Source organism: Macaca thibetana, chromosome 4 (genome assembly GCF_024542745.1).
Source record: "Macaca thibetana thibetana isolate TM-01 chromosome 4, ASM2454274v1, whole genome shotgun sequence".
Lineage (NCBI taxonomy): Eukaryota > Metazoa > Chordata > Mammalia > Primates > Cercopithecidae > Macaca > Macaca thibetana.
Window position 1 is genome coordinate 153,557,622 of NC_065581.1, and position 20,715 is coordinate 153,578,336.

Consider the following 20,715-nt stretch of genomic DNA (forward strand, 5'->3'; position numbering starts at 1 on the left):
TTTGTTAGAAGGGAGGGAGGAGACTGGCTTTGGTTTGGGGGCAGGGGAAGGAAGCTTAAACACATTCTTATTCTAAAAATGATATAGAGGGCATAGATTACTAAAGCAATTGCCAATTACATATATTTTTTTAATTCTGAAAAATAGTTTATAACTACAGAGAAGAAAATAATGAAAAATACTACCTTTACTGTATTTGAAATATCAAATAGATCTTTGTAATTTATATACACCTATATTCCCAGAAAATTTTCATACATAATAAACTCCTAAATCATACCTCATTCTTTCCCAACATGCAAAATATTCAGAATCCTATGGAGGGACAAATATACCTTTATTTTAAAAGTTAATTCTGAGCACTGAAAATAAATGGTTTTCCAGTGTTGCAGGGACATTCTAACAAAATGTGACCAGTGACAAACAACGGCTTCCTCAACAGCCAGAACACTGTGCTCCTCTCCATCCGGCTTACTACTCTCCAAAAACCTGTTTAATGCCACCACTGTGTTTAATACACTCTCCTCTAATGTGTTTGCCCTGCCAGATTGTGAGCCCGAGAACAGAAACTTCCTGATTGGCTCACCATTATTCTCCCTGCACCTAAAACAGTGATGAGCTTCTGGCAGATGCTGGCTGGACTGATGGATGGACTGTTAGGTGAATGAGGCCGACTGTCCAGTGAGGTGAATGGTTTACCTTCGAATGACACATTTACCTAAGAACCTGCTAAGCACATGGGACTGACAGCATGCTGCCCACAGTGCTAGTCCTGAGCATTATGGACGTGTGGCCACCAGTGTTCCAGATATGATTGAAGGCCCAATCTATAGCCTGATACTTCCCAACCCTTTCCCTAGAACTGTCACAATGCCAGTGAGGATAAACTTGTACCTCTGTAACCTGAGAGACAGCATGAAGTAAATGGCACCAAGTGATACATACTCTTATTTTGATTCCATTTGGTTTTGAGATGGGATCTCACTATGTTGCCCAGGCTGGATTCAAATTCCTGGCCTCAAGCAATCCTCCCACTTCAGTCTCCCAAGTAGCTGGGACTACAGGCATGTGCCACCACGCCTGGCTACAGTCTTTGTTGTTTGGGGGTGCAGGGGGGTGACAGGGTCTCACTCTGTTTTCCAGGCTAGAGTGCAATGATGTGATCATGGCTCACTGCAGCCTTGACATTTTGGGCTCAAGCCATCCTCCCACCCCAGGCTCCCAAGTAGCTAGGACTACAAGTGTGTGCCACCACACTCGGCTAATTTTTTCTTTTTTTTTTTTTTTCTTTTTTTTTTCGTAGAGAAAAGGTCTTACTATGTTGCCCAGGCTGTAGCCTTAGGTAAAGTGCCTTCAAAGGCTCGTTTTAGCTTTGTAATTGTATGAAAAGTTGATATTCTACTCCCTAAGATATCCATCTTTGTCTTCAGATAAAAATTATTTTCCCAAGTCATCAAGTTGTGCCATATTACCCAGCCTGTAGCTTGTAGTGTCCCTGATACACCCTTGCATGAGGCAGGGAGCCCGTGTGCCCTGTGTGAGAAGCACAGAGTGAAGATGTTGTCCATATCGTACATGGAAAAGGTAACATTAGCCCCCATTAATGTGGATTCTCTCATCTGGTTTCCTTTTTTCACCCAGCAAAGTGCCCAGTGACTGAGAATGAGACAGAAGATGAGGGCGTTTGATGATAAGGAAGAGGAAAGCCATCAGAGCCACCTGGAAGTAGAGGTCTGCTCAGGTCGGCCTGCTTAACCAAGATGGCCGCCAGTGGGAGTAGGAAGGATGAAGACATTGCACACATTTGGAGGAAGAACCCAAAGCTGGCATGAGAGGAGTCCTTTCCAGGGCTGTTCAAGGCAACGGGATGCAGGTGGATATGACTGTAGATGGGTGTAAAGACTTACCATTCACTCCTCCAAACTTCCGTTGTATACTTATTATGGGCTAGGCCCTGTGCCTAGCCCCAGAAATTCAAAAAGAGACGATATCCACAGTCTAGTAAGGACGAAGACCCATAAAAATAGTTGCAATAAGCTCTCTTAGAAGCACAGTTGTTAGCAAAGTAGTAAGATCTAGCTCAGAATGGGGGCGCGCAGGGGAGGCTTCCTGGAAGCCTGACTCTCTTAAAGACAAATGGAAGTAGATTACATAGTGCTTAGTAAGGGCCTACCGCTCCTTGCCTTTGGATTTGTTTCCTTCTGATTTCTAGCCCCTGTTGGGGTTACCTCATGCTTTCAGTACAGAAGACATAAACAAATGGGTCTCAATGAAGAAAAGCCAAGAGTACACACACAAGAATCTCAGTCGCTCTCTGTCTCTCTGTTTCTCTCCTCTCTCGCTCTCCCTCTCTCTCCTCTCCCCCGACCCCATTAACAGTGTATATAGGTACACCATTTATTCTGATTAGTGGCCACTAAATAGAGGAGATGGTAGATAATAGCATTCAGGGACGGAGGAGGGTTTAGCAGGTTGTTGGCTCCAGTGTCTCGATTAGGATATGGTCTGAAATATATTCATATTCATATTCATATTCTCATAAAGTATGAGAATAAAAGAATTGCTAGGAAGAAGCTTGGAATAACAATAACTCCTTACTACTTCTCAATAACAGCTAGTGGGAGGTTTTCTCCTATTTACAAATCCATTGTCATTTTTCCACTTACTAGCCAGGCTGTTTCTCTTGAATCATCATGCAATACGGACATTCATGATGGAAGGTATATACTAGCAGTTGCCTGGTGTTCTGGTTGTTTTGTTCTGGATAGTTCTCCTTTAGTTAATTATCAAATGCTTACTATGTAATAATCAATGAGTAGCTAATTGGAAGCGAGAGAGAATGAAGTGGGTATTATTCAGATAGTGTTTTTAATGAAAAGCATAGACATAGTCCTGTGGGGAAATATCACTAAATAGCAAGAGATTTCATCTTTTTTTTTTCTTTGGTGTGTGTTTACAAAGGATTCATTTAAGCCACTCATAAACTAAATCCAGGTATGTGAATCCTTTCATTTTTTTTTAGACTCCTCCCAAGGGGTAAACATTGGAAGACACCAGGAGGGAAGCCAAGCCTCTAGAGATTGCTCAGGAACCCCAACCACCCCAATGGAGCCGGAAGGTCTGTCAATTCCCAGAGAGGGAGGAAATGGTAAGCAAATGGCAGCAGTTGCCTAGAGAATTCGGGAATGAATAACAATGCTTTCTGGTAAATTAACCATATTACATTGTGCAGAGGAAAGTGATAGGAAAACCCTGTTAAAAATCGAATAATAATTTGCCCACCTCATTTATGCAAAATGCATAATTTTCCTACTTCAGTGGACTTTAGTTTGATTTAAAAGATGAGCAGCTCTAGGACTTTTCACCAAAGCATAATTTGTAAGATAATTGGGAAGGGGAAGAGAAATCAGACAGTAATCAGCACAATCTTTCCTAAGCCACTTCACCTTCCTCCTCTCACCTGCAAATTTGGGAAAATATTTGTTTACCCTTTCCTGAAGTTCTCTAAATGAAAGTGCAAAGCATTAATCATTGTCATTGCTACCACTAAACCATAACCTCACCATGAGAGGGGGGAAAGCAATGCTTCATTCTATTCAGTATTTTTCTGCTCTAATTCAAATAAGTACTTGTTTTGAATAGTGGGGGGAAAAATGGAAATGTAGCAAAGCTATAGTTAAAACAGCAAGCCGAGAACAAAAGCAACACGCATGCAGGCAAAGGAGACCTTGGAAGACACACAGATAAAACAAAAAGCTGTGCTTGGCTGGGATTCTGTTTCAGAATCAAATGCAAAATGGAGAATATTGTTCCAGTTGTAAAGGTTTTGCAATCTACAATCAGTCGGAATGAAAAGATATCATGTAATCCACCTTGACAGTCAGAAGCTGCTCTGTTGCTGTGAATTGTGATATTTGTTCATGACTAATGTAGATTTTCAGACCCAGAATGGTTGAAGGTGGGCAGGAATTTGTAGGTGTACCAGATACCCTTCACTTCAACAGGGCACAGCCATGTCAGCTGAGGTTCATATCTCTTCCTCTCCTCCTTTTCCCTACTCCTCTCCCCTTGCTCCCCAATCTCATTAGAATCATGACATTTTTACTTATATATTCATTAATTCTCTTCATCCCCATCTCTCCACAAAAGATCATTATCTACTTATTAAACTCAGCCCTTACACAGTGTCTCATGCCTGTAATCTCAGCTATTTGGAAGGCTGAGGCAGAAGGATGGCTTGAGGTCAGGGGTTCGAGAACAGCCTGGGTGACATAGCCAGATGTCTCTAAAAAAAATTAAAATCAAAAATGTAGTAGGGCATGGTGGCACACAACTATAGTTCCAGCTGCTCAGGAGACTGAGGTGAGAGGGGATCACTTGAGCCCTGGAGGTCAAGGCTGCAGCAGTGAGCTATGATTATGCCACTGCTCCAGCCTGGGCAAGAAAGCAAGACCCTGTCTCTGGAAAAAAAAAAAAAAAAAAAATTTTTTTTAAATAAATTCAGCCCTTAGAGTTCTACCTTTCAGGGCAAACCTGTTTCCTTTGTTGGACTAATTCCTGTCTCTTCTACAAACTTGCTGGTCCCACGACACTGAACTTTGAACCCCACAAATCTCAACACTTCTTATCTGTTGGGTGCCCATTCTGGTTACGCAAAAGGACCTTCCCTAATCCTAATACTCCTCCCCACTCCTTCCATCTCTATCCCCAACCACTGCTACTGGCTGAAGATTTATTAGATACTAGTTTTGTACCTATGCCTCCTGCCACTTGCTATAAATCGCCTTTATGCAAATCGAAAAGGCTACCCTGCCTCAAGACACTTTGCTGCCATCTGCCAGGAAATTGTTGTAATAAATATGCAAAAGGATAATGACTAGAATGTGAATGTTGCCCCCTAGAATTGTGCAGTACGCAACTGGCACAACTATATGTGACAACCCTGTTGTCTGAAATCACCTGAACTCTCCTGGAACCCTGTGTAAAAATCACAACCACCATAGGTCAGTCTTGCCTTTTCATGACAGTTTGCCATTTCAAAATCTAAATCTTCCACCACGGTCAGAAATTGCTGAGGGGCAGTTTCCAGGAGAGACAGAGTCCCCACACAGCAGTCAGTACCTATGAGATTATAGGGCTCTTCCAGCATTCCGCCCAAGCTCTGACCTGCTACCTGGCAGATACAACCCACACCACACTTGGTTGATTTTCAGGAAGCATCCAAGTTAGAAAGCTGGTAAGGCTGAATGTTGGGGTGCAGGGGGAGGTGGACCTAGCTTACATTCAGGTCAGCTATTACCCCTCTCTGGCTTTGGCGGCTTCATTTCTTGTTGATTGCCCCATCTGTTCCCCTCCCTCCTTCCCATTCAGCACAACCTGCACGTACTGGTGATCTCTCACTACATAACAAACCACTCCAAAACTTAGTAGCAGAAATAGAAACAGTCATTTGTTTTGATCACGAATCTGCAATCTGAGCAGGACTCATTGAGGCCAGCCCACCCCTGTTCCATGCAGCCTCAGCTAGGGCAGCTGGGGTGTGGCTGGAGGAGCTGCTGTCACGATGGCTCTCGCATTTCACAATGGCTCTTCATCAACACGCTGCTACGCTGATGCCCGCTGTTGACCTCAGGAGTTCAGCTGGGGCTACTGATAGGGGCTTTGGGCTCCCCTGTGTGCGTGGACTTGCTCACACGGTGGTGCCTATGTTGAACTACCCCAGCTGACTCATCATTAAGTAGAGACAAGCTGGACCCACCCAGCTCTGCCCAAATTTCAAATTTCTGAACAAAACAGATGACTGTGGCTTTAAGCCATTAAGGCTTGGGATAGTTTACTTTGTAGCAATCAATCACTAGAATGTATACTCCATGCTATATGTTGCATGAATCCATTCCCACATCTTTCTAGGGTGCCTCCTGGTGCTGCAGAGTCTAGGAAGCTAAAAACTACACTGCCTAGAGTCTCTTTTCATTAGGATCATGATTGTGAGTTAAGCTACACCAATTAGACATATGTGCCCAAAGCTTGGAAGGCAGAGGCCAATGTCTTGCAGCTTTTGGCTACTTTCTGCCACAAAGCAAGATCATGGAGCTACTGGTAGCCACTCTCCAGCTTCATGGGCATCAAGAATCTTGTGGACGTGGCAGTGGCTAGGTTCCTCTGCCTAGCAAATGCGGTGGTGGCAGTAATTCATGCTGTTCCTGGCTTTCTGACCACTTTCTGGCCTTGTCTTGTAGCCATGATGGTCTTGCAGTCAACAGTCCCAATGGCAGCTTCCTGAGTCCTCCTTCCTGATTGTGGCAGAGGTGACAGCTCCCCTGGCAGATTGATTTTACCACATTATGGGAGCCATCCTTGGAGGCCCAACCTAGAGCCCTGTCTTCCAGCCCTTCCAACAAGTTTGCAATTCTTCATGTTATATTCTTTTTTGGTTAAAACCCCTCACGTGGTTTCTATTTCCCACACAGAACCCTGTAACAGATATCCACGTGATCCCAAAGTTTTGTCTCTTTTCAGTCTTTCTTTTGTTCTTGCTTGTTTGTTTTCTCTCATTTAATCATTCCTTTAATAAATATTTATGGAATGTCTACTACGTGCCAGGCACTGCACTAGACCCTGGAGAAAAATCGATGAACTAAACAGACATAGCCTCGCTCTCATAAGACGAGGCAGAGCAAAGACCATGAGGCAGCAAAAGACAACCCCTGGGTCCAGTCGGCCCCTGCTTGTTTTTGTATATAACGTTTCCTTGGAACACAGCACACTCATTCATTTATGTCTTGTCCATGGCTGGTTTTGCCCAACAATGGTAAAGTCGAGTAGTTGCAACAGAGACTGTGTGACCTACAATGCGAAAATACTTACTGGCCCTTTTCAGAAAAAGGTTGCCAGCCCCTGTATTAGATATTTAAAACGCCAAGTCATACTCCTGGAGTTCCCCACAGCCAATCAATTGCTCTTTTCTGTCAATTCTGCAGACACCAGGGGTCCCCAACCCTTGGGCCACGGACTGGTACCAATCCGTGTCCTGTTAGGAACTGGGCTGCACAGCAGGAGGTGAGCGGCGGGTGGGTGAGCATTACCGCCTGAGCTCCACCTCCTGTCAGATTAGCAGTGACATTAGATTCTCACAGGAGGCTGAACTCTATTGTGAACTGTGCGTGTGAGGGATCTAGGTTGAGGGCTCCTTATGAAAAGCTAATGCCTGATGATCTGAGGTGGAATGGTTTCATCCCGAAACCCTTCCTCCACCCCCATGCCCACTCCAGGCCATGGAAAAATTGTCTTCCACGAAACTGGTGCTGGTGTTAAAAAGGTTGGGGACAGCTGGCAACACCATAGCATCATGCACGGTGCTAAGCACTTCATGAGAATCCTCTCAGTTAATTCTCACAACAACCTTTGTGATTCATTATTATTATCTCTGTTCTACAGACAAAGAGACTGAGATTTAGAGAGATTTGGGCTTAGGTGACTAAGAGGATGATGATACGGAAAAGGAATAGAAAAGAGGCAGAAGATGACAAGCTCAGTCCGAACTCACACCTCCTGCAGAGAGGCACACGGGGCCATCCAGGTAGATTTCCTGGTTGGTGTGGATTTCAAGTCTGGACAGCTTCTAAGTTCAAATCACAATTCTACCATTGACTAACTAGCTGTGTGACTTTGGGCAGGTTATTTCACTTTCCCTCATGGCCTCTTTTATTTTTAATTTATTATTATTATTATTATTATTATTATTATTATTATTATTTTGAGATGGAGTTTCGCTCTTGTTGCCCAGGCTGGAGTGCAATGGTATGTTCTCAGCTCACTGCAACCTCTGCCTCCCCGGTTCGAGTGATTCTCCTGCCTCAGCCTCCCGAGTATCTGGGATTACAGGCACACACCACCACGCCTGGCTAATTTTTTGTATTTTTAGTAAAGACGGTGTTTCACTATGTTGGCCAGGTTGGTCTTGAACTCCTGATCTCAGGCGATCCACTCACCTCGGCCTCTCAAAGTGCTGGGATTACAGGCTTGAGCCACCACGCCTGGGCTATTTATTAATTTTTTAAAGAGACAGGGTTGCTGTGTCACCCAGGGTGGAATAAAGTGGTACAATCATAGCTCATCACTGTAACCTCTAACTCCTGGGCTCAAACCGTCCTTCCACCTCAGCCTCTCTGGGGCTAGGACTACAGGCATGCACCATCACGCCCAGTGAACTCTGTGTGTGTGTGTGTGTGTGTGTGTGTGTGTGTGTGTGTGTGTGTGTGTGTGTTTTCTTTGGTCCAGGCAGGTCTCAAACTTCTGGACTCAAGTAATCCTCCCACCTGAACCTCCCAAAGCACTGAGATTACAGTTTTCTCATAAATAAAATGGGCTCTTGTGAAAACTAGGAAAAGTAATATGCAAATAGTATCTAGCATCATAGGGGCCAGGTATACAGTAGATACATGTGCCAAGTATATGGTACATGGTAGATGTTTTGATACGTGTTGGCAACTTCCCCTTCCCCTTCAGTCTTTTTTTTTTTTTTAATAGTTTAATGTATTTTAATAGCAAGCTTACAGGAACAGCACAGAAGACAGACAACATTAAAAACATGTGCTTCCATGTAGGACAACTCAGTTAGAAAAGTATAGTGAATGGATGGAATCTACTGTATGATAAAAATGCTACAAACACCATTTAGTTGCCGTCAATAAGAAATTTACTTGTTTTTAAAAAATCCACATGCTGGCATTGTCCAGAAAATTTTAACAGGTTTATTTATAATTATTATAAAGTTGAACCGCTGAAACTTGTTCACTGAAACATTTTAACTTGCATTAATGCTTTACGCCTCTGCATTTATATTAAAAATTCACACACAAATGAAAATGGAAAAACTGCCAATACCTGATTTCTGTCCCCTATTTTTCCACTCGCAATCATATACTTAGGTACCTTTTGACCCCATGGAAAAAAAAATCTAACGTTCAGAACTACCAATAACAGGAAGAAGAGAATTTTTTTTTTTTTTTTGAGAATGAAATGTTTCCCATCATAGTGGATTCTTAAGCACGTTCTCCACGTATGCGGCGTGCTAGCTGGATGTCTTTTGGCATAATTGTTACACGTTTGGCATGGATAGCACACAGGTGGGTGTCTTCAAAAAGGCCAACCAGATAGGCCTCACTTGCCTCCTGCAAAGCACCAATAGCTGCGCTCTGGAAGCGCAGATCTGTTTTAAAGTCCTGAGCAATTTCTCGCACCAGACGCTGGAAGGGAAGTTTGCGAATCAGAAGTTCAGTGGACTTCTGATAACGTCTAATTTCACGGAGTGCCACAGTACCAGGCCTGTAACGATGAGGTTTCTTCACCCCTCCAGTAGAGGGCGCACTCTTGCGAGCGGCTTTTGTAGCCAGTTGCTTCCTGGGTGCTTTACCACCGGTCGATTTGCGGGCAGTCTGCTTTGTACGAGCCATGGTACAGAGACCTCCTTACTTAGCCCCCTTCTCCTTCGGCTGGAGCTCAGCGAGCGAGAGGCGGCGCTGGCGTTAGAGAGCGACGGCTTCCCTTTCAGTCTTATCCTTCACATGGTAGAAAGTAATCTTCCAGAAGTACAGCCTTAATTATGTTATTTTCCTCCTCAAAAAAAGTGATAGTTCCCACTGACTATCTGTAGTAGAAGGAGACCTCTTTGGAGGACCTGCCCAGCCATGCCTCTTTCTTTCAACTTCCACACACACTATCCCTTCTATTGAAGGGTGAGCCCAGTAGGTTATGTTTTCACTGTATAACACCCCTACCCTGCCCCCCAACCAGAACAGCTGATATTCGAGGGGTAGACACCTGACCAGGAGACAGACAGTCCATTGGCCACTGGCTAATCAAATTGTCTCTGTCGAGTTGGAACCAAGAATCAAGAGACTGTGGTGACAAATGCTTGGCCTACAGGTTGGCTTGAGTCAGGGCCAGAGTTGCCCTATGGGGGATCAGAGGACACAGCGTGCAGAGAGAAGCAGTGGCAAGAAACTGTGGGCCACCAGAGAGAGTGACTGGGAATAGCTACTGTCCACACTCTAGCATCTGGAGGTCCAATCATGCTGCCCCGCACCATTTCTGTGAGATTCCTCTGAAGCATTGTGTACATCAGCTCTTTACTTGAGCAAATCCGAGGGAGTCTGGTCCACTACAGTCTGGCTCCACTGTCTGGCCAGGCTCATCTGTCCCATCATCTCCACCATCACCCTTGCCTTATCTCCTGGCTACGCTGAGTTACCCACAACTCTGCAAGCATGCGCTGCACTACTCCATTCTTTCCTCCTACCTGGATTGTTCTTTTTCCCTCTCTCCTCCTCTTAAAAGCTTATCCACTCTTTGAGACCCAACTCATACGCCTAGCGATGGCCACCCTCGGAGAACTCCCCACTCCTGGCTCTGGTCTTTTGAAGGCAGTCCCTGCACAGCACTGCTGGCTGTGGCTGTTAGTATATATACGTCCTTGAGTTTTGCTTCTTGCCACTAAGCTCAGTGAGGGTAGGAACCTGGCACACATTAGGGCCGATATATGACACTGAATTTAATCCAAGGATTGGAATCCTGAAACACAAGCTGAGTTTCTTCCGTAAAGAGGATTGTGCCAGTAGAAGGCAGTGCTCGTTAAAATGGAAATGCGTTTAGAGAATACTTCAGATTAAAGGGATGAGATCAAAGGGCACATTTTTGGCCAGGAGTTCTGAGTCTTAGAGACCCAAATAAATTGTAGACTTTTTATTTCCTGAACTGACTGGAACCATAACACTGGATTTGGTGCTGTAATATAAAACTTTCTGGAACTTTTAGCCTGATGGGAAGGCTCTTTGCTGTAAGTGTTAGGATTGCTCCTGTCTAAAATTAAAGCACTCACGCCTATTGCTGAAACTGGCTAGTACACCCAGAAGGCCTGATTTAGACTTCCGCGGTTGATCAGGGAACCGGCAGAGCCCTACCTTAGCTGGAGTTACAGACATACCCTGCTTCAGACTTATCAGGAGAGGGAGTGTCTGTATTACATGTGGACACACGTCCATTCTGGTTCGAGATCCTATGGCCCACGTCAAGAATAGAAAGCAGCTGCTCATGCAGACGGTGCGTGAAACATTAGCTGCGTTTTGCAAACATGTAAGAATTTCCCAGTAAGAATCTCGACTGCAGATGTGGGCCTGGCAGCCCCTCCTGGGCCTTGTGCCTGGGGCTCAGCCCTGGGGATGCTGTTCAAGCTGCACTTCCAGCCTGGCTCTGTACCAAGGAGCTGGTTTTGAGGTTCTAGGTCACAAGGTGAATCAAGCCCTTGCCCCTTATCGCAGGGAGGGAAACTCCTAACAGCTGAAACAAAGTCTGCTTTCTCACACTGACCTCTGACCAAGCTTTCTGAACAAACCCCAACCAGGTTAATCTAAAATCACCATTCTCAAATTTGCCTGTGCATGATCTAAGAGAATCTTTCAGCCCAGGCTGCGGTGCAATGGCATGATCTCGGCTCACTGCAACCTCCGCCTCCCATGTTCAAGTGATTCTCCTGCTTTAGCCTCCCGACTAGCTGGGATTACAGGCAAACGCCACCAGGCCCAACTAATTTTTGTATTTTTAGTAGAGATGGGGTTTTTCCATGTTGGCCAGGCTGGTCTCGAACTTCTGACCTCAGGTGATCCTCCCGTCTTAGCCTCCCAAAGTGCTGGGATTACAGGCACGAGCCACCACACCTGGACTAAGATAATCTTTTAAAATGCAGGCTTTGATCCTTCAGTTCTTAAACATGACAATTGGATGTTTATGCCTATGTGTGAGATGTGTCACCCTTGAACCTTGTTACCATGTCTGCACATTACCTGTCTGACATGAAAAAAAAAAAAAGAAGAAGAAAAATGCAGGTTTCTCAGCCCCTCCCAGACTTACTGAATAAGCTTTCTCAGGCAGAAGGTCATGAATTTGTCATTGAACATGTCTTAGTCCATTCGGCTGCTATAACAAAAATACCATAGACTGGGTGGCTTATAAACAACAGAATTTTTTGTTGTTGTTTTTATCTTTGTTTTGTTTTGTTTTTTTGAAGCAGAGTCTCACTTGGTCACCCAGGCTAGAGTGCAGTGGAGCAATCTCAGCTCACTGCAACCTCCGTCTCCCAGGTTCAAGCAATTCTCCTGCCTCAGCCTCCCCAGTAGCTGGGATTACAGGCATGTGCCACCACACCTGGATAATTTTTTGTATTTTTAGTAGGGACGGGGTTTCACCATATTGGCCGGGCTGGTCTTGAACTCCTAACCTCAGATGATCCACCCACCTCAGCCTCCCAAAGTGCTGGGATTACAGGTGTGAGCCACCACGCCTGGCCTGTTTTTACCTTTTTAGAGATGAGGTCTCTCTGTGTTGCCCAGGCTGGTCTCAAACTCCTGGCCTAAAGTGATCCCCCTGCCTCAGCCTCACAAGTAGCTGGGATTATAGGTGTGAGCCATCATACCCAGCTAGAAATTTATTTCTTACAGCTCTGGAGGCTGGGCAGTCCAAGATCAAGGCACCAGCAGATTTGGTGTCTGTTGTGGCTGGTTCAGAGATGGTGGCTTCTTTCTGTGTCCTCACCTGGTGGAGGGGAACAGGGAGCTCTCTGCGGTCTCTTTCATAGGGGCTCTGCTCCCATTTGCAAGGGCTCTGCTCTCATGACCTAATCACCTCCCAAAGTCCCCACCTCCTAATACCGTCACATGGGGGGTTAGGATTCCAACTATGAATTTGGGGAAATAGAGCATTCAGTCATGTATGCCCTTTTCTCCTCTCCTTTGCCTCCTGCTGGAAACTTCTGGCCACAGAACAATTGCATGGCATACTTCGGGTTCCTTTTCAGTCCCTCTTGCCCCAGCCCCAGTGGCCCAGCCATAGAAGGCTCCTGCCTTCAACTCTGATCTGGACATCCCTGTCAACCATTTCATAGTCTGCCCCTGCTGGCGAGGATGGACACAGAAGGGAGCTGGTGAGCAGACACGCCAGGGCATGGCTGCAGATCTTCCCCTCTAGGCAGGGCAGCAGGGCAGCCTCGGCATGGGGCCTTCAGCTGCTGGAGAAGCAACCAGGCAGGTCAGGCGGACTTGGCATGACTCAACTGTTGTGAAAGCCAAGTCCCTGATCCAACAGGGACTTGTGATCTGTGAGGAGTGTCCTGGGAACAGCCATGAAGCTGGGCTGGGGATCTGGGGACCTGACTCCCATCACACTGGGTGAGTATGCCCAGCTCACAGCCCTTCTCCTACTTGATTTGAGGCTGCAGGGCCTGGGCCTTCACACCAGCATTTCAAGGAGGTGCCACGCTATTGGGTTTGATGAGCCTGGCCTCCAGCAGACAGTCTCAGCGGATCACAGACTTACAGGGCACAAGGGACCGTTTTTCAGGGCAAGCCCCTGGTTTTATAGATGAAGCTGTTCAGAAAATATACTGAAAACTTCCACTAGCTTTATTCCTGTCCCCTACCTCATCCTTGTCAGAATGTCTCCACGTGGAATGGTGGCCAGTGCCCTCTCCCTGGGCTGGCCACACTTCAGGATGCCCCACCTCGATTCTCATGCCCTCTTTTGATAAATGCAACTATCTCAAGTACCTCCTCTTACCCTTCCAAGATTCAGATAAACTCCCCCAGGGGTGGGATTGGACCAGGGTGAGATGGCGATGCCCTGTAGAAGGCATCCTAGACATTAACAGGAACTTTCTCCAGCCGCTGAATGGAGTCTTGCTCTGTCACCCAGGCTGGAGTGCAGTGGCGTGATCTCAGCTCACTGCAACCTCCGCCTCCTGGATTCAAGCAATTCTCCTGCCTCAGCCTCCCAAGTAGCTGGGACCACAGGCACCCGCCACCATGCCCAGCTAATTTTTTGTATTTTTAGTAGAGTTGGGGTTTCACCATGTTAGCCAGGATGGTCTCCATCCCCTGACTTCGTGATCTGCCTGCCTCGGCCTCCCAAAGTGCTGGGATTACAGGCGTGAGCCACCGCGCCCGGCCTTGTTTGGCTTTCTTAAAACCGAAAACCCTCAGGCAGAATTCTCCACTGCCTCCCCCACACAGGGGAAATCCTGTAGTGTGCCTTTTGCCCAGGCCACATCATGTTTCCAGCTCTTCCCCTGGCTGGCTGCTTCCTCCTGAGCTTGCTGCTGACTCAGGCAACTGAGAGGACAGGGACTGAAAATTTAGTTAAATGTCGATACCTAGACTCTTCTGATTTGGGGTGAAACCTAAAAATCTACATTTAAATTTTTTAAAAAAATTTTTTAGAGACAGGGTCTCGCTCTGTCACCTAGGTTGGAGTGCAGTGGCACAATCACAGCTCACTGCAGCCTCAATCACCTGGGCTCAAGTGATCCTCCCACCTCAGCCTCCCTAGTAGCCGAGAATACAGGCGCACACAACCATGCCCGGCTAATTTTAATTTTTTCAATTTTTTGTAGAGACAGGGTCTCACTATGTTGCCCAGGTTCGTCAAGCAATCTTCCCACCTCAGCCTCCCAAAGTGCTGGGATTACAGGCATGAGCCACCATGTTCAGTTGCATTTAAAAATACATAATATTTTTCTTCTTAATGGCACAAATAATATATGTGTACAGCCTAGTCAGTGTAAAAACAATAAACACTACAGATAAAGCAATGACGCCCTAACACACTTCTCAACATCATACCTTCCCAAAGGTAATCACTTCTCAACTTGGTTTGTATCATTACAATCTTTTTTTAATACATTCACATAGACATGTTTTTTCTTTACATAAATGAAATCTTACTGCACATATTGTTCTGCACCTTGACTTTTCACCAAAGAGTATGACCCAGAGAATTTTTCTCGCTTCTTTTTAACAAATAAGATTTAGTAGTATGCCATAAGGTGGAAATGGCATCATTGAACGATTCTTCTGTTGATGGATAGTTAGGTTATTTCCAGATTTTCAGTGTTACAAACAAAGTTACATCCTTGCCCTTTTTATGGACATCTGTAAGGATTTCCCTTGGATAAATATCTAGAAGTGGAATTGCTTCAATATTAATTTTAATATATTCTTAAATTTAGTATCTCCTGCTGACTTGTTCCATTAAACTCCTTAGTGTAAATAAGTAATCATCTTCCTATAATCTTCATTTTTAATAAGTGCCAGATGATTTTGATACCAGTGTCCCAGGACCACATTTTGAATATGTCAAGTAGTGGTATACCAGTTGACTACTGCTACAATAATGCTAGGCTTACAGAAATTATTCCAAAACTTAATGGCTTAAAATGACAAGTTGGAATTTTTTTTTTTTTTTTTCTCATGGGTCTGCAGGTAGACCAGGACCCTGCTATACTTGACTGGACTCTAGGTTCAGAGTTCTAATTTGTCCACTGCAGAACTTGGCTGTAGGCTTCAGGTCAAGTTCAGATCTGTTTCACAGTGTTTATTCTGGGCCCAGGCTGAAGGGGGCAGTGGCTTCCTGGGAAATTCGTGTCTTATGACTATCACAGAAGCCCTCAGAGCTAAGTCAAGACTTTCAAACTTTTAAGACCTCAGAGTGCATTGCGATGTCTCAAATTCCACTGCCCAGTCAAATCATGTGGCCAAGCACACATCAATAGGTCAGGACATAGCCCCTGTACTTGAAGGGTGGGCTCTGCAACGTTATGACGAAGGGGACTGAAGAGTCACGACCAAGTCTTTCAGTCCCATCTACTGTAGTGGTGAAGGGTACAGGCTTTGGTGCCAGAAACAAGAGTTGGTTTGAACCCCTGCTTCTGTGATATTAGGGAAATTACCAAATACAGAGTTACTCTTCCTCAGTGTTGTGTTGAGATGATCCTCACCAAAAATGATTTTTAGGAGTCAACTTTCATATTTGGTTTAGAGGAAACCAATAGAAGTCAAATGTCTTCTTCTTTTTTTTTTTTTTTTTTTTTTTGGCACAGCTTCTCACTCCGTCACCCAAGCTAGAGTGCGGCGGTGTGATCTCGACTCACTGCAACCTCCGCCTACCAAGTACGAGGGATTCTCCTGCCTCAGCCTCCTGAGTAGCTGGGATTACAGGCAAGAACTACCATGCCCAGCTAATTTTTGTATTTTTACTAGAGATGGGGTTTCACCATGTTGGCCAGGCTGGTCTCAAACTCCTGACCTCAAGTAATCCGCCCGCCTTGGCCTACCAAAGTGCTGGGATTACAGGAGTGGGTCACTGCACTCCACCAGAAATCAAATGTCTATTTATAATATGGAATTTATTAAGCAGATTTCAAAACTGCTTTGCAGCAGCACAGCTCTTCATTTTTCCTGTGAAACACATTACCCTAAGTTAGAAAACCAAGTCATGACTTCCTCACATGCTCTTGTTAATATGCCATTCACACCTTCCTTTGTGTTCATTCATAATTGGAATTTAAAGAGATTCACTTATTTCTCAGTGTTTTATTCCAAAAGAAAAAAAATACGGTAATTACCATAGTTCCTTAAAAGATTTAGATTTTTAAAAGTACAACCTAAAAATAGATTCATGGTGTCTTCCAGTAATTTTTATCTATTTTAATGTTATTTTTGAAGTTTTTATTGAACTATAAAGCATTAATATACATAGAAACATGTTTTTTAATTAAACAGAATCAAAGATTTTTTATCATAATTACTTTATGAGATTTAGCTTGAGAATTTTTATCTTGAGAATTACTGACAATACTGAGTATTTAAATCTTTTATTTTCTCAGTAAAATTATCCTTAACACCACCCCCACCCCCACCAAATTTAGAGAATCTCATTTGTCTAGAATTTTTTAAAGAAAAAGAAAAACAACCTCAGGAATTCTGAAGTGCTACTGACTATCAAAATGTTTTCAAAAAAGATGACTAGGCCGGGTACGGTGGCTCACGTCTGTAATCCCAGCACAGACGTGGGAGGCCGAGGCAGGCAGATCACCTGACGTCAGGAGTTCAAGACCAGCCTGACCAATATGATGAAACCCCGTCTCTACTAAAAATACAAAAATAAACCAGGCGTAGTGGCATGCACCTGTAATCCCAGCTACTTGGGAGGCTGAGAGAGGAGAATCACTTGAACCTGGGAGGCGGAGATTGCGGTTAGCCGAGATCATACTATTGCACTCCAGCCTGGGCAACAAGAGCAAAACTCTATCTCAAAAAAAAAAGACAACTCTTCATGTGCTGAAAACATAGCGTGGTCAGACTTCTCTGTAGACATGGGAAGTTTCTATACTGTTAGAGTTTTAGACTAAATGTGGCATTGAAGAATATAAAAATCAACATAAATATATTAGTTTGCTGGGACTGCCATAACAAAGTACCACAGACGGGGTGGCTTAAACAACAGAAAATTCTCACAGTTCTGGAGGCTACAGGTCCAAGGTCAAAGTATCAGCAGGTCTGGTTTCTCCTAAGGCCTCTCCTCCAGATTTGAAGATTCACCATAAAACTATAAGACAAAGTACTATTGGCCAGGTGCGGTGGCTCATGCCTTATAATCCCAGCACTTTGGGAGGTCGAGGAGGATGGATCACCTGAGGTCAGGAGTTTGATACCAGCCTGGCCAATATGGCGAAACCCCATCTCTACTAAAAATACAAAAAATTAGCCCGGTGTGGTGATGCATGCCTGTAATCCCAGCTACTGGGGAGGCTGAGGCAGGGAGAATTGCTTGAACCCGGGAGGCTGAGGTTGCAGTGAGTTGAAACTGTGCCACTGCACTTCAGCCTGGCACAGAAGTGTCTCGCCAGAGCGAGACTCCATTAAAAAGAAGGAGAGAGAGAGAGAGAGAGAGAGAGAGAGAGAGAAAGAGAGAGAAAGAAAAAGAAAGAAAGAAAGAAAGAAAGAAAGAAAGAAAGAAAGAAAGAAAGAAAGAAAGAAAGAAAGAAAGAAAGAAAGAAAGAAAGAAAGAAAAAGAGAATTATTGAGACAAGGATAAACACATAGACAAATGGAACAGAATAAAGGTTCCAGAAATAGACCCACACATATATATAGTCGTTTGATTTGCAACAAAGGGACCACGGCAATCCAACAGGAAAACAGTCTTTTCAATATATGATGTCAAGTCATTTACGTACCATGTCGAACAAAAATCTTTCACACTTATTTTACACCACACACAAAAATTAATTTGAGCTTAAGTCATATTCTTAAATGCAAAAGGTAAAACAATTGGCCTCTAGCGAAAAACAGTGGAATATCTTCATGCCCTTGGAGTAGGCAGAGATTTCTTTAAAATATTTCACAATAAAAGTAAAACATGATAAATTGGACCTTTTCAAAAATAAGAATGTATGTTAATCTTTTTTTTTTTTTTTTTTTTTTTTTTTTGTCGTGTCTCTGCCAGGCTTTGGTATCAGGATGATGCTGGCCTCATAAAATGAGTTAGGGAGGATTCCCTCTTTTTCTGTTGATTGAAATAGTTTCAGAAGGAATGGTACCAGCTCCTCCTTGTACCTCTGGTAGAATTCCGCTCTGAATCCATCTGGTCCTGGACTTTTTTTGGTTGGTAGGCTATTAATTATTGCCTCAATTTCAGAGCCTGTTATTGGTCTATTCAGGGATTCAACTTCTTCCTGGTTTACTCTTGGGAGGGTGTATGTGTCCAGTAATTTATCCATTTCTTCTAGATTTTCTAGTTTACTTGGGTAGAGGTGCTTATAGTATTCTCTGATGGTAGTTTGTATTTCTGTGGGATCGGTAGTGATATCCCCTTTATCATTTTTTATTGTGTCTAATTTGATTTTTCTCTCTTTTCTTCTTTATTAGTCTTGCTAGCAGTCTATCAATTTTGTTGATCTTTTCAAAAAACCAGCTCCTGGATTCATTGATTTTTTGAAGGGTTTTTTGTGTCTCTATCTCCTTCAGTTCTGTTCTGATCTTAGTTATTTCTTGCCTTCTGCTAGATTTTGAATGTATTTGCTCTTGCTTCTCTAGTTCTTTTAATTGTGGTGTTAGGGTGTCAATTTTAGATCTTTCCTGCTTTCTCTTGTGGGCATTTAGTGCTATAAATTTCCCTCTACACACTGCTTTAAATGTGTCCCAGAGATTCCGATATGTTGTGTCTTTGTTCTCATTGGTTTCAAAGAACATCTTTATTTCTGCCTTCTTTTCGTTATGTACCCAGTAGTCATTCAGGAGCAGGTTTGTTCAGTTTCCCTGTAGTTGAGTGGTTTTGAATGAGTTTCTTAATCCTGAGTTCTAGTTTGATTACACTGTGGTCTGAGAGACAGTTATAATTTCTGTTCTTTTACATTTGCTGAGGAGTGCTTCACTTACGTAGAGAATTTTAGACCAATATCCCTGATGAACATCGATGCAAAAATCCTCAATATAATACTGGCAAACTGAATCCAGCAGCACATCAAAAAGCTTACCCACCACGATCAAGTTAGCTTCATCCCTGGGATGCAAGGCTGGTTCAATATATGCAAATCAATAAATGTAATCCATCACATAAACAGAACCAAAGACAAAAACCACATGATTATCTCAATAGATGCAGAAAAGGCCTTCAACAAAAGTCAACAGCCCTTCATGCTAAAAACTCTCAATAAATTAGGTATTGGTGGGACGTACCTCAAAATAGTAAGAGCTATTTATGACAAACCCACAGTCAATATCATACTGAATGGGAAAAAACTGGAAGCATTCCCTTTGAAAACTGGCACAAGACAGGGATGCCCTTTCTCACCACTCCTATTCAACATAGTGTTGGAAATTCTGGCCAGGGCAATCAGGCATGAGAAAGAAATAAAGGAAAAGGGGAAGTTAGGAAAAGGGGAAGTCAAATTGTCCCTGTTTGCAGATGACATGATTGTCTATTTAGAAAACCCCATCATCTCAGCCCAAAATCTCCTTAAGCTGATAAGCAACTTCAGCAAAATCTCAGGATACAAAATCAATGTGCAAAAATCACAAGCATTCTTATACACCAATAACAGACAGAGAGCCAAATCATGAGTGAACTCCCATTCGCAATTGCTTCAAAGAGAATAAAATATCTAGGAATCCAGCTTACAAGGGATGTGACGGAACTCTTCAAGGAGAACTACAAACCACTGCTCAACGAAATAAAAGAGGACACAAACAAATGGAAGAACATTCCATGCTCATGGATAGGAAGAATCAATATCATGAAAATGGTCATACTGCCCAAGATAATTTATAGATTCAATGCCATCCCCATCAAGCTACCAATGACTTTATTCACAGAATTGGAAAAAACTACTTTAAAGTTCATAAGGAACCAAAAAAGAGCCCACATTGCCAAGATAATCCTAAGTCAAAAGAACAAAGCTAGAGGCATCACGCTACCTGACTTCAAACTATACTACAAGGCTACAGTAACCAAAACAGCATGGTACTGGTACCAAAACAGAGATATAGACCAATGGAACAGAACAGAGCCCTAAGAAATAATACCACACATCTACAACCATCTGATCTCTGACAAACCTGACAAAAACAAGAAATGGGGAAATGATTCCCTATTTAATAAATGGTGCTGGGAAAACTGGCTAGCCATGAGTAGAAAGCTGAAACTGGATCCCTTCCTTACACTTTATACAAACATTAATTCAAGAAGGATTAAAGACTTACATGTTAGACCTAAAACCATAAAAACCCTAGAAGAAAACCTAGGCAATATCATTCAGGACATAGGCAGGGGCAAGGACTTCATGTCTAAAACACCAAAAGCAATGGCAACAAAACCAAAATTGACAAA

The 20,715-nt window shown here is 43.6% G+C and overlaps 1 protein-coding gene, 1 long non-coding RNA gene and 1 other non-coding gene across 3 annotated transcripts in view; 2 read left to right on the plus strand and 1 right to left on the minus strand.

The window, feature by feature from the left end:
* The first annotated feature begins 1,384 nt into the window (after positions 1-1,384).
* LOC126953621 (uncharacterized) overlaps positions 1,385-20,715 on the plus strand; it is a 37,743-nt gene continuing 18,412 nt past the window's right edge. Inside the window, exons 1-2 of the long non-coding RNA XR_007725279.1 lie at positions 1,385-1,873; positions 3,023-3,148. This is a non-coding gene — a long non-coding RNA (uncharacterized LOC126953621). The remainder of the gene's footprint in view (positions 1,874-3,022; positions 3,149-20,715) is intronic.
* Positions 8,524-9,542, minus strand: LOC126953613 (histone H3.3A-like). Its single transcript, XM_050789108.1, has one exon. The coding sequence runs from the start codon at positions 9,453-9,455 to the stop codon at positions 9,045-9,047; it is 411 nt and encodes a 136-aa protein (XP_050645065.1). The 5' UTR covers positions 9,456-9,542; the 3' UTR covers positions 8,524-9,044.
* On the plus strand, positions 11,750-11,850 carry LOC126954096 (small nucleolar RNA U13). Its single transcript, XR_007725542.1, has one exon. It is a non-coding gene; the product is annotated as a small nucleolar RNA U13 (small nucleolar RNA).